The following is a 14,647-nucleotide window of genomic DNA, read 5'->3' as shown; positions in this document are numbered from 1 at the left end:
CCCGCACTTTAACAGCAAGGAGCAAAACAGGGAACGAGCAAAGAAGCTTCCACAATGCGCCCCGTGGCTGTCAGCAGCAATCGAACCGACTGGAGTCTCATCTACGTCATTACAAATCACTGTATGGACAAAGCCGAGGGGGAAAAACAGCTGGGTCGGCTACGCCCTTCGCAAGCTGCGCCATGCAACGGCCAGATTGCGCCACACACGGATTACATCACTCGAGCCAAAATCCCCTTCCGAGACTCCCGCTTCCGCGCCGGTTCCGGGGAGCTTCGGGCCATAAGCAAGGCCGAACGAAGGCTGCATTTGTCAATAAAGACCGGGGTCGTGGTGTGTGAGAGCTGAACAAAGCGCGGCGGAGGCGAGAGGCGAGGAGCCACGCTTCCATCAGGCAGCAACGAGAATCAGGAGGGAGGGACGTGGGCGAGGCCGGTGTTAGTCATTGCCAATCCGATCTCACCGCATATCGGGACTATGCGCTTGCGCTGCTGCACATCACCGAGTGTCCCTAGAAGCGCGAAAGGGGGAGCCGGGCGCGGTGCTTCCCGTCGGCGTAGCAGGCGAGGGAAGAGGTAGGAAGGAGCATGTGTGATGAGGAGCCGCCATGTATATGCACCCGAATCACACCGCAGCCTGCACGATAAAGAGCGGCTCTCGTTAGCGACTTCCTTCCTTCTTTCTTTTTTTCTCGAAGCTCGCCTGAAGGCCTTGGCTCGTTACTGTGAGACTGCAGCCGTATCAGCATGCTTAGCAAATCGGACCGGCGTTGGGACGAAGGCCCGAAGGCCCGGCGAATGCTGGCGATTTCCAATTCTCGTCATCTTCGGCTGTTTCGAAGAAGGAGTGTGACGCGGTGGACTGCTCGCTCGCCCGGGAGCGATCCATGCGTCAGGCAAGAACAAAGTCCGGGGTAAGTTTTTAGCGTCTGGGAGCACGGACTGGCAGAAAAACGGCGGGCGATTGGCCGGCGCACACGGCCTCGATGGTCACGAGGAATGGCGTGATACGTGGCGGTCGCTGACAGGCGTGATTGGGCGGTTAAAGATTCCCGTTTTTGGCCTGGCGCAGTGCTTCTCGATGCGCTGTGTGGTCCTCTGCTCTCAGCTCGATTGCATGCGTGCATGCGTGTCATGCAAGATGCGTGCCGGCAGGGGGCCATGGACTCATCCACGACGTGCAGCCGTGCGATAACCACAGCCGAACAGCTTGGAGATGGTAGCAAGGCTGTGGGAAAAACGGTCCCGTCCTGGACTCCCCATTGATGACGTGCGGCGTCGTCGTTGGACGCATTTGAATCAGAAAGGAGGGGAAATGTGCCGGACACGACTCCGCTACGGCAGCAAACCAAGGCAGACTGGACACTCGTCTCTAAAGTCTTTCTCTTTGATCTCAAAGGTGCATGGCAATGGTATCTCTGTGGGCAAGCACTGCTTCATGCCTCGTCTGTTGCATTCGCCAATGTCTAGAGGCTGCTGCTGTGCGTGAGATGAGCCTCTGCTGCTTTTCGTTCCTGATCCCAATTTGCCACCTACCACCATGCGGACCATCTATCTCCTCCGTATGCACACCCGTCACTAGCCGTTCATTCCCTTCGCGTCTCGAGATGCCATCGGTTACGTACGCGGCGACGCAACGAGCTTGGCACAAGCTACAGTGTATGCAGCGCACGTCTCAGCAGTGGCACAGACGCCAATGACCATGCAACAAGGCTGCACATCCATCATTCTCCTTCAGGAGAAGTTGTCCATAATCGTTTCAATTCTGCTCCGCATTTATCAGTCGTCTGCCAATCGACGGCCGGACGCCTGGCTATCTGGCTGTTGCTGATCCTGACTCGCCACCCCCTTGGCTCCAGAACAATCAAGCGCTTATCTCGCACTACAGCCACCAAGAACATGAGACGCGGTTGGTTCGGACATCATTCCTTATTCATTTTACTACTAAAGATGCTACTTGGAGAAGTACGTGTATCATGGAAGTCATTTTGGAAGCGAAGAATCAACAGGAAACAAAAAGAACCGAAGCACGCTAATGGATGCACCGCTGTGGAAAGCTCCCTCAAAAATGTTCGGAAAGGTACCAGCAGTGAAAAGAGCAAGCATTTTCCATCGGAAATCCATTACCAACGCCTCGCTAAAAGCTCAAGCAAGCAGTACGACGAACGAGCCAAGTGCGAAAGCTTGCTCCAGTGGTTTGGTATCATAACGAGCCAATGTCCGTCCGGCCTGGCACGCTTGCGAGCGGGCAGAACAGTGTGTTGCAGCGGGAATTGCCGGGCCAGGGCCCAGGCCCAACGCCGCAGAGCTTCCCACGTTGCCAGTCTTGAGTGGGAGCCTACTGGCCCTTGGCCGCAGCCTGGCCGTGAGGATGCTGCGTCATGTACGGCTTGCCGTAAGCGTCGACCGGCGGGTAGCGGGCGCGCAGCTCGAGATCGTCCAAGGGAATGGTCGATCGAATGTACTTCTGCGAGGCGAGGTCCTGTGGCTGGTAGTCCCATGACTCGAAGCGACCCTTCTTCAGCGCGTTCCAGCAAAGTCTGCGCATGCGCTGCGATTGGAGCACGTCGTCATGGATCTTCTGCAGATCCCACCTGCGGCTCGCCTCTTCGGCGAACGCGGCTGCAGCCTCCTTGTACTCCGCCTCTTCCGAGTTGGCAACGTTGTGAAGCTCCTGACGGTCCTTCTCCAGATCGAAAAGCTGCGGAGGATCGACCAGGCTGCACGTGTACTTCCACTTGCCCCTGCGAATCATCATGACTGGCGTAACCGTGCCCTCGCCCATGTACTCGCCAATGACTTCGTCCCTGGTGCGGTGCCCGCAGAGGGCCGGGTACAGGCTCTCGCCGTCGATGCTGAGACCCGAGTCCATGCGTCCTCCGGCCAGATCAACCAAAGTGGGCAGCAGGTCCATGGTCGAAACCGACTCCTTGACGTGGCGAGGCGTGAAACGTGGCGGGTAGTTGATGATAAGCGGCACGCGGGCGCTGCCTTCGTGCCAAGACATCTTGTACCAGAGTCCGCGCTCGCCCAGCATATCGCCATGGTCGCCACTGAACACCACAATGGTGTTTCTGTCGAGCTTGCAGTTCTTCAGGACCTTCATGAGCTTGCCAACCTGGTCGTCGACGTAGCTGCAGGAGCCGTAGTACGCACGGCGAGCCCGACGGACCGCCTCGTCGGGGATTGGGTTGTCCCATAGGTCGATGCACTTCATCAAGCGTTGCGAGTGGGGGTCCTGGTCCTCCTGCTTGATGCGGACCTCGGGCAGCGGGATGTCCACGTCCTCGTATCGGTCCCAGTAGTCCTCGGTAATGGCGTACGGGTCATGCGGGTGAGTCAGAGATACGGTCAAGCAGAAGGGCCGCTCCTTATCGCCCTTACGCACGTGATCGTAGAGATACTGCGTCGACTTGTACATGACCTCCTCGTCGTAGTCCAGCTGGTTGGAGCGCACGCACGGCCCAGCCTGCATGACCGAGGACATGTTGTGAAACCACTCCTGGCGCTCCTCTGGCTTGTCCCAGTTCACAGACCAGCCGAAGTCTCCGGGGTAGATGTCCGAGGTCAGACGGTTCTCGAAGCCGTGCAGCTGGTCGGGGCCGATGAAATGCATCTTGCCGGCCAGCGTGGTTTCGTAGCCCTCCCGGCGCAGGTAGTGCGCGAACGTGGGCACGTCGGCGTTCAGATGAGAGGCGTTGTCGTAGGACCTGATCTTGTGCGGGAGCTGGCCGGTGACCATGACAAAGCGGGAGGGGGCACAAAGGGGAGCATTGCAGTAGGCGCTGTCGAAGACGACGCCCGTCTCGGCCAGCTTGTCCAGGTGGGGCGTCTTGATGGGCGAGTTGGGGTCGTGCATCTTCAGCTGCGGGGCAGACATCTGGTCGGCCATGATGTAGAGGATGTTCGGCTTCACCGGGAAGTGGTCGCCGGCGGGAGGAAGGTAGCCCGTCTCCTGCGGGCCATTGGGAGGCGTGTCCGGGAGCGAAGCGTGGGGAGCCATGGCGAAGGAAGAGAGAGGAAGGGTGCGGAAACAAAGAGAAGGCGCCTCGCAGGTCCTTATAGACGGTAGCGGCGGACACGTCAGCAGGGAGGATGTGCCGTCCTTTCTCCTGTCAAGTCACGCGACAGCCACGAATGGTCCGAGATGGCGGGCAGCAGGCTGGAAGGCGGGCAGACGAGATCGGCGGCAGATTCGAGCCGAAACGGAGACTTGGAGCGGGGTGAAGGCGGGCAGAGCGGGCGGTGGTGGACATTTTTATACGGGGGCGCGCTAGGGCGGAGGGCGGTGAGGTCGCAGCGCCAGAAATTGCGTGATGGACGCGGCTCCTCGACGCATCCTTACAGACCCTGGGCGGGCCTAGCGGCTCCTGTGTCAGAGTGAGGTAGCGGCCGAGCACGTCAGTTCGCGACAAAATGGCAGGATTGCCAATGACGGGCTGCTCTCGCACCAGGCGGCCCGCGCTGCGTGTGTGTGCAACGACTGACGGCCAAGGACGACGCGGCCGGCGGCGCAACGCAGAGCGCCGCAATCTCGGAGATCCTTGCGGGCGGTGACCGTGGTCGCAGGACGCGCACGTGAACGTCTCCCTATTCGGGGACCACAGCCCAAGGCCGGGCGCGCCTAGGTAGGGCCGGCGGACGGGGCAGGTCGGGGCGCAGCGAGACAGAAGGCAAAAGGCGACAGGCCACATCGCCCGATGCACCTGGATTTATACCTTGCGTGGCCTTGTCTCACAATCGCCCTCAATCTGCTCGTCACCCGGCACGCCATCAGCGCAAGCGATTGTGCCATGTCGCGACTGTCTGTGCCTGCAGTGCAAAGTCGCCGCCCACATGCCAAGCTTCCAAGCCGCGCCCTCCTGAATCCTCCCGCAGCCATCGCAGCTTCTGGAAGCCACCCTCCCTCTCCGCCCTCTCCTGCAACTCCCTGAACGGCCCTGACGTCGACTGTCGGTATTGATGATCGCCGCGCGCGTGGAGCTTTTGTGGGGGTGCGTCTCCACCGTGCAGGGGGCGCCCGCGGGCCTGGAAAGCCCGCCGCAACACAAGAATCACCACTGCCACCTGGTACTCGACCTCCCGTTTTTTCATTAGTCTTCTACATGCTCTAGCATCCTGCTGTAGCCATAGTGGCCGCTTGGGCTCTTCAAAAGGGCGCTTCAAAACGTCCAGCTCATCAAAGTGCAGGCACAGCTCCCGACCAATCCCTGTATATCCCCGTATCAAAACCAGTGATCCCAGCCAATGAGATCGCCAAGGAAGAAGCTGTACCTGAAGATCCCATCGACAACAAGAAAGCAGAAATGAAGAAATGCCGCCCGTGGTTGCTACTGTCAACGTCCAAGCCCATTGGGCCATTCAAATCAGTTGTCCACCTGCGTAACGAGACTCCGCGCTTATTTCAGACCTGCTGGTAGTTTAAGTCGCAGGAGAGCGAGCTGCACGCATGTGCGCCTCGGGAAGCTCCGACAGCGGGCTCGGTGTCGAGCTGTCGTGCTTGCATGCCTCCGTGCACTTGTGATCGCTCGGACCCGTTGCGTCGCTGCTCGTGTCCAGGTCATTGACGTAGCTATATCTTCAATCAGTTAGGTGATCTCACGAGCAATCCATCTCACCTGCTTTGCGAGCGTATCCACTTACCGAAGCCAGGTGTTGTAGAAGATGTCGTCTCTGATGACGTTGTAAGCATCATCGAACACGGACAGACTGAAGCCCTTCGGAATGGCATCGTAATCGTCGTGATTCTCATCCGCGCCAACATAGTGCAGCCTGGCTCTGTCGAACCCGTCCACTCCCGGGCTCTGCAACGTGCGCTCGTCCTTCTCCCAAGGCGCCACTTGCTGTTGGGCAGAGAAGAAACTTGTACCTTCTCCGGAGAGGTCATGTGGCATCACGTCAACAAAGTACTTGGAAATAGTCCTGTACGTAACGTCACCAATATTGACTGTTACCTTGGAGGTTGTCGGGTTGATGAAAGTGAAGAAGATGACTGCGGCATCCTCGAAGCGCTGACAAGCCTGATTCGGAGTGAGCACACGGTTGCGTCTGCCCGGGCCACCCCAGTGGTTCTTCCAGTTGCGGACGAAGACGAGGAATTTGATGTCGGCTGCCGTGAAGTTGCGATTGGCTGCCCAAACCAGCAACGGACGAACGTTGTTTTCCAATGCGTTCTCGAACGCAGCCATGGAAGTCAGGGCTTTGTTGAATTTTTGGTTGAGGGCATTGGTGGTGGAACTGAGGTTGTTGAGTTCGTGCTCTCCTTCCACAGCTGCCATGTATACAGGGGATCGGCATATATCAAGGAGAGGGAAGATTATGGAGCCCATCTGGATCGTCATGATCCCGGGGATGAACCTGAATCAGGTCAGTCCCGATTCTAGAAAAGGTAGCCTGGGAGCTTACCATCCGGTATGAGGGAACCAGCGATTGATAGCGATGACGGTCGGATTGTTCGAATACAAGAACGCCATCCAAAGGGGAGTTCCAGGCATCCTGAACCGTCAGCCGCAGTATCGGTTTTTTTTTGAGTCTGAATATCAACGTACCCGGCGATGAGGTTGATCTTCGTTTGAATGGACCAGTAGTGGGAGTCCTGAATGCTCCTAGCGTACCAAAGCGTGTATGGACCCCAAATCCAGCAAATGAGGAGTTGTGAGATGGCCGTTGGCACCCTAGCCGTCGTCAGCACAGACTGTGGACACGCCTGCTGGATTTCATGACCTACCATTCACCGTGCGGTCCGCGGTGGCAGTTTGCTTTTCCCGACCACTCTCCGAAGAATCCGTAACCCCTGTGGAAATTGATGGAGCCAATGTACATCAAGGTGCAACCGAAAATGGCGAAACACCAGGTACTGTAAACGAAAACGCGCGTTTTGTCCGCAAAGTCCATGTTCTTGTGGTATCTCAGGAACGCACGTGGGTGCGTGTACCAGATAGGAACCCTGCCTTTCTTGTTGCGTTTAGGCATCACCAAGAGTTCTTGCTGGGACTGGTAGTAGGAGATGATGCGGGAGTTGGAAACTATTGGCGATCAGGGTCCCACACAGGCTAGCAATATCACGGGAGTGATGGCACTTACGTTGGTAGAGACCCAGGCCGACCGGGAAAATAAGTGCCATAACCCAGAACTCGGCTGCGCAGACATACCAGAACCTGATCGGATACTCTATGAGAATCATGGTGAGGTAGACGTGCAGCGCAATCACGGACGTGGAGCTCAGCCAGTAACCGCGAATGCGAGCAGTATGGGTGAAGCGCTGGAAAAAGAGGGTCGTCATGCCAAAGCCAACGATGAAGGTGTAGATGACGGCGATCGGGATCCAGACTTTTGAAGGGCCGTCGAGGTGGCGACCATGGCTGCCGAAGACCGACTGCTCAAATCCCAAGGCCGCCTCGTACGAGGCCGGGGTCGGAGTCGGCTTCTGTGTCGACAGATCAGCAAGAGCTTCCGAACGTGACAAGCCTATAAGGCTTTGACGACAAGCGCTATGTGACACAACACGCGAGGGTGGAAAGGTTGGACGCGCGGGTGAGGCCAGAAGGTGACTTACGAGGTGCCAATGATGGTCCTCCGCGTCGTACTCCATCTTTTCGCAGAATGTTGCTTGGAGGAGTGGGGGCAACCTGCAGACAAACGATGGTACGGCACTAGCTGAGCGTTTTCAGGCTCATGCCAGCACAAAGTGCAAACGAATGGAAAGAGTTGATGCGGCAGGTGCTGCGGAGGTAGTGTCGGCGAAGATCGGCAGAAATGGGAGCGGGTGCGGAGGGAAGGAGCCATGGGCAACATGTCACGTGCCGGACCACAGGTCGGGTGGCGGGAGTCTTCGCGATGTCGCGCGTCGCGTCTCCCGACACGCCGAGCCAACTCTAGGCGCGAAGGCCCCGATGCCTTCCCCATGCATCACCCTCATGCCAACACAGGTAGTCCATTATTTCGCCTGTTCTCCGTACTTTTCACTGCTGCATTCTGATTAATCACCTTGAAAGTCCCAACTGGCAGCTCATATGGATGACAAACTGCAAACGAGTTTGCTGACTCCAATCCTGGAGCCACACATGAAGTCGCGAGCCCTCCACGGGTGGCTTGGGATCGCCAGCAAGGATGCTGCGCCAAACGCTGGCCCGAGCGCACATTGGCCCATAGGGCTGACACGGGCACCGCACCGTAGTGAGGTTTACAAATGTCCCACCGGAAGAACATCCTGGAGTTTCAAAAGCTTGCAATGACAAACGCTTTCAGGAATAAGCAGAAATGAGAAAAGGTCCGAGAAATCACTATGGTAAGATGCGCCGAGACCTACGTCTATCATTCAACACTACACCATCCCCCTGCCTGTTCCATTTCTCTTTCCGGTGATTTTGATCACGCATCGAGGAATGACCGTATTTGCTCTTCTCTCTTGATGCGATGACTTGCACAACCCTTACAGCTACGCATAAATGTAAGCCAGGCAAGTAGACAATGCGACATTTTAGAACCAGGACGTTGGGCTATGGACCACGGCCTGCGAAATATCATAGCAGGCGACAGAAGGTTTAAGCCCTTTGAGCTCACCGAAGATGACGCACTCTTCTTATAAGGGTAGTCGAACCCATTCTAGACAAATGTGCACGTATTCAAGACTCGCATTTACGTTCGGAAACTTGACTCAACATCTACATGAATGTCATGTGAAGTAGATGAGGACGGATTATCTTGTTACTTGCTGTGGTATGAAAAACTGCCCATAACGGCCCGAGCCGTACTTTCCGATTTACCGATTTTCACTAATACTGATAGGTCATCGAAAGCACGGAAGAATCAGCTAAAATGCAAGACCCACACCTTTCGATACTCGATCTCAATCACCCCGCAAAACCCACGCGTTCCGCGCTATGATTAGCCTCGGTGCGTCGGCAGCATGCTTGAATACGATAGGCATTCCCGGCACCAACCCTTCGAACGGCAGCATTTCGGACACCCTACGCGGTCGAAATGAGAAATCTCGAACGTTTGATCGACGAGATTGCGGGGGATGTACATGCGAGAGCAACGCTTTACCGGGTTTGGCAGTCTGCGGAGGCGGGAGACTAGCGCGGAGTGTTCTCCGATGCAAGCCTGGCGAGTCAGTGGGGACGTCCAGCCTGGCGGCAGCCGTGCATGAGCTGAAGACGACCAGACGCGGGGTTGGGGAATGAGTGCTTGAAAAAAGCGGGAACAAGAATGCGTTGCATGGCAGTCTTGGCTCACCATAACAGCTGCTAAACGGTTTGATAGCTTGTGATTTTTCTTTTTTATTGTAGTGTCCCGGTAGTGCAACCGTGATGCTCTGCAGGTAAATAGACTGCAACAAAAGCGAAAGTAACTAAGGGGGATATCTTGAATCGTGCCATCGTAACGGAGTCGGCGCTCAATTCCTAAGGAATGCGCACACCAACCTATTTGTCGGAGACTCTCCTCCACAAATTCTACTCCCGAAGCTTCAGGGTCAACCACATGCCAATGTGCATAATGCCTTCCTCGTCCCACTCCCCCATATCCTCATCCTTGACGAAGCCGAATCGGTTGTAGAATTTCTCAAGATGGACTTGCGCATGCACAAGCGTGAGACCGCTCCAGGAGTCGAGATCTTCGTCGCGGCCCTCAACTCTTGCCAGCTCCACCTCCTCCGGACGTGGCGGACTTAGAATCTGGTTGCTGTTCTGCGCGGCCCAATCCAGGGCGGTGCGCGTCAACAGGGCAGCCAGTCCAAGCTTACGGTATGCCGGCAGAACGGCAAGACGGCCCAACTTGATGTATGGCTCAGAGCCGGGGGTGCCTTTGGCCAGCGACGCGGTGGCCGGGGCACGTAGAGAATTGTCCAGCTTGTGTGTGTCGGAGGGTGCAGGGTGCGGCGGGTGAGGCGGTGGGACAAGGCGGATAGTGCCAACGGCGACGCGGTTGGCTGTGGGGTCGCTCTGGCGACGCTCCTCCTGGGGCGGTGGGGATTCGAAGTTGTCGGGCGTGCCACTGGAGAGTGGCGAGCCGCCGCTGCTACCGCAGCTCGATGTTCCGACCGATGCATACACGACCCAGTGGAAACTGCGAGGATCGTCATCGTCGAACTCGTTTTCCAGAGGCACGCCCTGTTCCTCAACGAAAACGCGCTCGCGAACGGTCATGGCATCCTTGAAAGTTGTGGGAATGTCGCGGGCAGGCTGGTCGGCGGCCAGCTTTGTCCTATCGTACGAGGTGGGCAGCGACGCCGTTGGCGGCAGAAGGGATATGAATTGCGACATGGCTGCGGGAGGCAGAGCGATGGATCGGATGACGGAGTGTTCGATTGCAGCGTTGGCAGTGACGGTTTTTTTGCGGCGGTGGTGAAGCGAGGCGCCGGGGATACGCAGGCGTGGCACAGGCCGCACTGAAGATGCGACGGTTGTTGATGGTCGGCGAGGAGCAGTTCACACGGGAGACCGAGGTGGGGCGAGCAACTGCTGATGCGATGGAGGTGCAGCGGGCGGGCATGCGGGTGGATTTATGCGACAAGCGGTGGAAAGCGCGCATGGGATCGAAGGAGTCGCGAGGCGGTGCAGCAGATGCGGAGACCCTGGCGGCTGGCATGTTTCTGGGACGGCTCTCGAGCTCATTGGGCTGAGCCAATGCGATCCGCGCGCCGCTGGAACCCGGCCGGCAACGTGGGCAGCCCGCAAGACACGGAACGGCGGCGATTGGCAGCCCAGGCACCGCACTGCGTGTGTGCACATCGGCAGTGGTGGTGAGGGTGCACGCACAGTGACGTCGCCCTGCTGCCTCGGCTGCCGCCGCGAAGAAACGGAGACCCTGGAATGCAACCACGCTGAAACACATGGAGCCTTGCCGGATGTTGGTTGCGCATCCGCTGGAGCTCTCAGATGCTCGTCACTCCAAGTCTCGCCACCCGGCCGACCGCAATGCGGCCTGCCCCGAGACAGCGCCCGCCCGCATGACGCTAAACCCCTCCACCTTTGGTCCCAATGAGGCAATGCCTGTCTTAATATTCAGCCTCACCCGCAAAGATCACGAGCCAACGCAGGAACAGTCGTCAGTGCTGCGCTTTCCCATCGAAGATGCTGCTCCATTTATTCACTGTTCCCCAGCAATTGCTTCGCGCTCGCTGCCCGTCGCCACTGTGACGCCGCGGTCACACCCTCGCCTATTGGCCGCATCATGCGACACCTCGACCTGTCACTTCCTCCCGGTCACACGAATAGACCAATCCAAGTCAACCACAACAACATGGCCCGCCTCGCTTCGCGCTTTCCCTCGGCCTAAAGCTTAGCAACCTCTTTCTCTCTTGCCATACGTGCGGATATGTTTCGCGAGAGCCAATCTGCGATACCTGTGGAATGGACTGCATTAGCACACCTTCACCCTGAGGATTTGCGAGACAGCACGCACCCATCACGGTTACCATCGGGTTGACACCACTGGCGCTAGGGAAGACGCTGGCATCTGCGACGTACAACCCCTCAGTCCCCCAGACTTTGCCATCAGCATCCACAACACTCGTCCTCGGCGACGCGCCCATACGGCAGGTCCCCATCTGATGCGCGCTCATAAACATCGTCTCAGGCTGAGGCAAGCCAGTTCTTCTGACATCCTTCAGCCACGCCTGGAACCTTTCGTTGTTGGTGCCCTCGGGGTCTTCTTCTTCGCTTTCTGTTTCTGTTCGTCTGAACGGAGGGCAGCCCGGAATCGTCGTGAAAATTTCACTCGCACCGGCGACGTACTGCAGTTTAGCAAGGCCAACAACGCCCTCCAGGAGACTCTTCTTGTCAAAGCGGGACAATGTATACGAAAGGCGACAGCGTCCATCGAGGGGATCTGGGTATACACGCCCAGTGTCGCGATCCCGTGCCAGGGCAAAGTAGCCCGCCATGTGCTTCATACGAGGGACAAGGTCCTTGTATTCGAGCCCGCCTACCCATGGCGCAACTGTGAGCCAGACGGAGGGAAGCATGGTAACGGCCTCAAGCTTGGCTCCATGGCCCTTGCCATCAAGGTTCTCGAACTCATTGACGACTGAAGTCAGGATTCCTCCTTCCCATGGATCCGTGCGCTCCTTGTGCACGGCTCCCAAGAATGACACAGGGTGCAAGTGGAGATGCCGTCCAATGTTCGGATTCTTGAGGCCCGATCGGAGGAGAAGGAGAGGGCTTTGCATCGTGCCGCCGGCGATAACCACGCGCTTTGCTCTGATGATCACATTCCTCCGGGTCTTCGATGCGCCAGCCACCCCTCCATGCTCGTCGCGCGACGCCCAAGTACCGCAAACGCCCACCGCAACCATCTTTCCTTTCTTTTTTTCAAACAAAATCTTCCTGATGTCAAGGCCTTCGATGAACTCGGCGCCAGCGCGTGCCGCATCTGGCAGAAAAGAAACGTGTGGACCTTGCTTCTCACACGATGCACAGCCCATGCTGCAATATCCGCAATAGTGTTCCGCGCCTCCGCTATTTTGGGGGACAGCCTTGTGAGACCAACCAAGCTTCCGTGCGCCTTCTAAAAGATGATTGTTGGACGGGTTGTGCTTGATAGGGTCAGTGGCAACGCCCATCCTTTGGCAAACAGCATCTAAGGATTTCTGGAACTCTGCTGACGTGAAGAACGGAAGGCCCTGATCCGCCCATTCTTGACGAACATACCCCTGGGTCTGCAGGGATGCTGACCAGTTCACGAAGCCCCCTCCTCCGAAGGTTTGGCCTGGTCCGCGTCAGTTCTTGCCAAACGGCACCTTCGCCTCGGGGTCGAGTAAAATAGCCGGGAGGCCTACCTGCAGCTACGCTGACTGAAGTATCGTCGGATATGACAAACCCGCCGTTCATGAAAAGATGGTTAAATCCGTCCGTTTCTTTCATCGGGAGATGCTCAGGGGGCCAGTAATACGACTTCTCCACCACAATGACTCTATGGCCGGCTTCAGCAAAGTTCTTTGCACATACCCCTGCTCCGCATCCACTGCCCACGATAACGATGTCTGTCTCAATGGTCTCTGGTCCAACTCCCGGAGGCATCTGGATAAACTCAAAGTTGAACCCTTTGCCAACAGATCCATGGACGGGAACGCGGGGAAAGCCCAGGACGCGCCCCAGGGCCGCACTTGACTTTGCCCAGTTCTGCTTGATCAAGGAAGTGAGCATCTTGTTCAATTGACGAAACATCGGCGTCCTTGCTGTCATCCAGTTCTGGAGGATTGCTATGCGGATATTGACGGGCTGTTCCGCAAAGGGCGTCGAGTAGCCCGTCATCACGAGCGCACCTGGCCGCGTACTGGAATTCAATTAGTTCAGCGTAGCTTCCAGTAACACACTGGACTAACTTCAGGACGCCGAAAATCGCCAGCAGCTGCTTCCTGACATCTGCTGGAATGTACTGGGCCATCAAGCGCTGAATATTCTCTCGAAAGGCTGGACAGGCCGACGGCGTTTCGGCGAGATACTGCGCCGAAAGCTCTGGGGCGACATCTGGACCGGCCAGTTGCTGTACATTGGCAAGTCTGGTCGCGTAGTCATTCGCACCGATGGCGAGCTGTGATGCCGGGTTGGCAGTAGCAGACGGCGCTATTGACGGCACCACAGCGTCGGCGAAGGCAAGGAGCGTGGCCCACTGCGCTGGCGATAGAGGATCATCCCCAAGCAGCGGCAATGGGCTCTCCTTGACCGTGACGGTCTCTACAGAGGGAGCCATCGGGGGCAGGGGGGCAATTGGAATGAGGCGGAAACGCGGAGGAGCTGGCACGGGTTTGCCACTGATGAAAACGACAACGACAAGCAACGACAAGCAACGACAACGCGGAAACAGGGTGGAGATTGCGCGCAGTGCTCCGCTGCAAGGCCGGCTGTGCTGCTATGTAAGAGGACTACGCTACAACTGCCCCGCAGTTTCACGAGACAGGCTCAAGAGTTGGGGAAGACGCGACGGATACCGAGGCGCGTTGCCGCCCACTTCTTCCAGAAGACGTCGGCATGTTTGCAGGGGCGCCGGAGAATGGGCTTGGCATGTTTGTTTGCCGCCTGGTGTGCCGCAGCCGCCATGCTTCCCGCCGCGCAGGGCGTAGGCGAGCGCGCACGTGCAGCGGCTGGGCTAAGCGGCGTGGCCGAGCCAATCAGCGATGCGCGATAAGAGCAATGAGGTAAAAGCAACACGGACAGTGACGCAGGGGTATCTGCGCCGGCTCAGACGCAGGCCAAGAGACCGCCGGGCGCGGAGGATGCTGGGGTCGCGGCCAGCCCGGCTTGCCGCTGCTTGCCACCTCTGGCCGGCGGGTGCTGACGGCGGCGGGCCACAGGGCGTGAAGAACGGCGCGGCGGCGCGCGCTATACGGTGGTGGAGGGCGAGCCCGCCAGCGACGGTTACGCGCGCAGTGTCCGGGTGTCGTGGCCGGCATAGCTGCTGGAAGCAGATCCGGCGCGGTGGGCGGAGAGATATGCGATGGACACGCTTGCCCAATCCAGCGCAGCCTTTAGTGATGGCGGCGTCCGTGCGCGCTCGGGTCCGCGCTCGGCGACGCTTCATGGATGGGGCCCGTGGCTAACGGCAACGGCTTCGAGGGCATCGTCAGCCTCCCTTCACGGCGCGACGGCTCTATTCTGCCACCCTCGTCCCTCTTATTAGTATCGCCGCCATGCCGTGCCGCTCTG

The 14,647-nt window shown here is 57.9% G+C and overlaps 4 protein-coding genes across 4 annotated transcripts; all 4 read right to left on the bottom strand.

Moving 5' to 3' along the window:
- Positions 1 to 2,337: 2,337 nt before the first annotated feature.
- SLS55_005326 (uncharacterized protein) lies at positions 2,338 to 4,002 on the bottom strand (the record flags this gene model as incomplete). Its single annotated transcript, XM_066776776.1, has 1 exon — positions 2,338 to 4,002. The coding sequence occupies one exon, from the start codon at positions 4,000 to 4,002 to the stop codon at positions 2,338 to 2,340; it is 1,665 nt and encodes a 554-aa protein (XP_066632618.1).
- Positions 4,003 to 5,638: 1,636 nt separating this feature from the next.
- On the bottom strand, positions 5,639 to 7,590 carry SLS55_005325 (uncharacterized protein; the record flags this gene model as incomplete). The annotated part of the gene is made up of 6 exons (XM_066776775.1): positions 5,639 to 6,356; positions 6,405 to 6,494; positions 6,548 to 6,673; positions 6,727 to 7,024; positions 7,083 to 7,425; positions 7,555 to 7,590. The coding sequence occupies 6 exons, from the start codon at positions 7,588 to 7,590 to the stop codon at positions 5,639 to 5,641; spliced, it is 1,611 nt and encodes a 536-aa protein (XP_066632617.1).
- Positions 7,591 to 9,454: 1,864 nt separating this feature from the next.
- On the bottom strand, positions 9,455 to 10,264 carry SLS55_005324 (uncharacterized protein; the record flags this gene model as incomplete). Its single annotated transcript, XM_066776774.1, has 1 exon — positions 9,455 to 10,264. One exon carries the CDS (start codon positions 10,262 to 10,264, stop codon positions 9,455 to 9,457), a length of 810 nt encoding a protein of 269 aa, XP_066632616.1.
- A 1,011-nt stretch (positions 10,265 to 11,275) lies between these two features.
- Positions 11,276 to 13,694, bottom strand: SLS55_005323 (uncharacterized protein; the record flags this gene model as incomplete). The annotated part of the gene is made up of 7 exons (XM_066776773.1): positions 11,276 to 11,346; positions 11,406 to 11,489; positions 11,538 to 11,666; positions 11,727 to 12,202; positions 12,653 to 12,710; positions 12,781 to 13,277; positions 13,327 to 13,694. 7 exons carry the CDS (start codon positions 13,692 to 13,694, stop codon positions 11,276 to 11,278), a joined length of 1,683 nt encoding a protein of 560 aa, XP_066632615.1.
- Between the last annotated feature and the right edge of the window lie 953 nt (positions 13,695 to 14,647).

Source organism: Diplodia seriata (genome assembly GCF_021436955.1).
Source record: "Diplodia seriata strain FDS-637 chromosome Unknown scaffold_5, whole genome shotgun sequence".
NCBI lineage: Eukaryota > Fungi > Ascomycota > Dothideomycetes > Botryosphaeriales > Botryosphaeriaceae > Diplodia > Diplodia seriata.
This window is presented reverse-complemented; position numbering and strand designations above follow the sequence as displayed.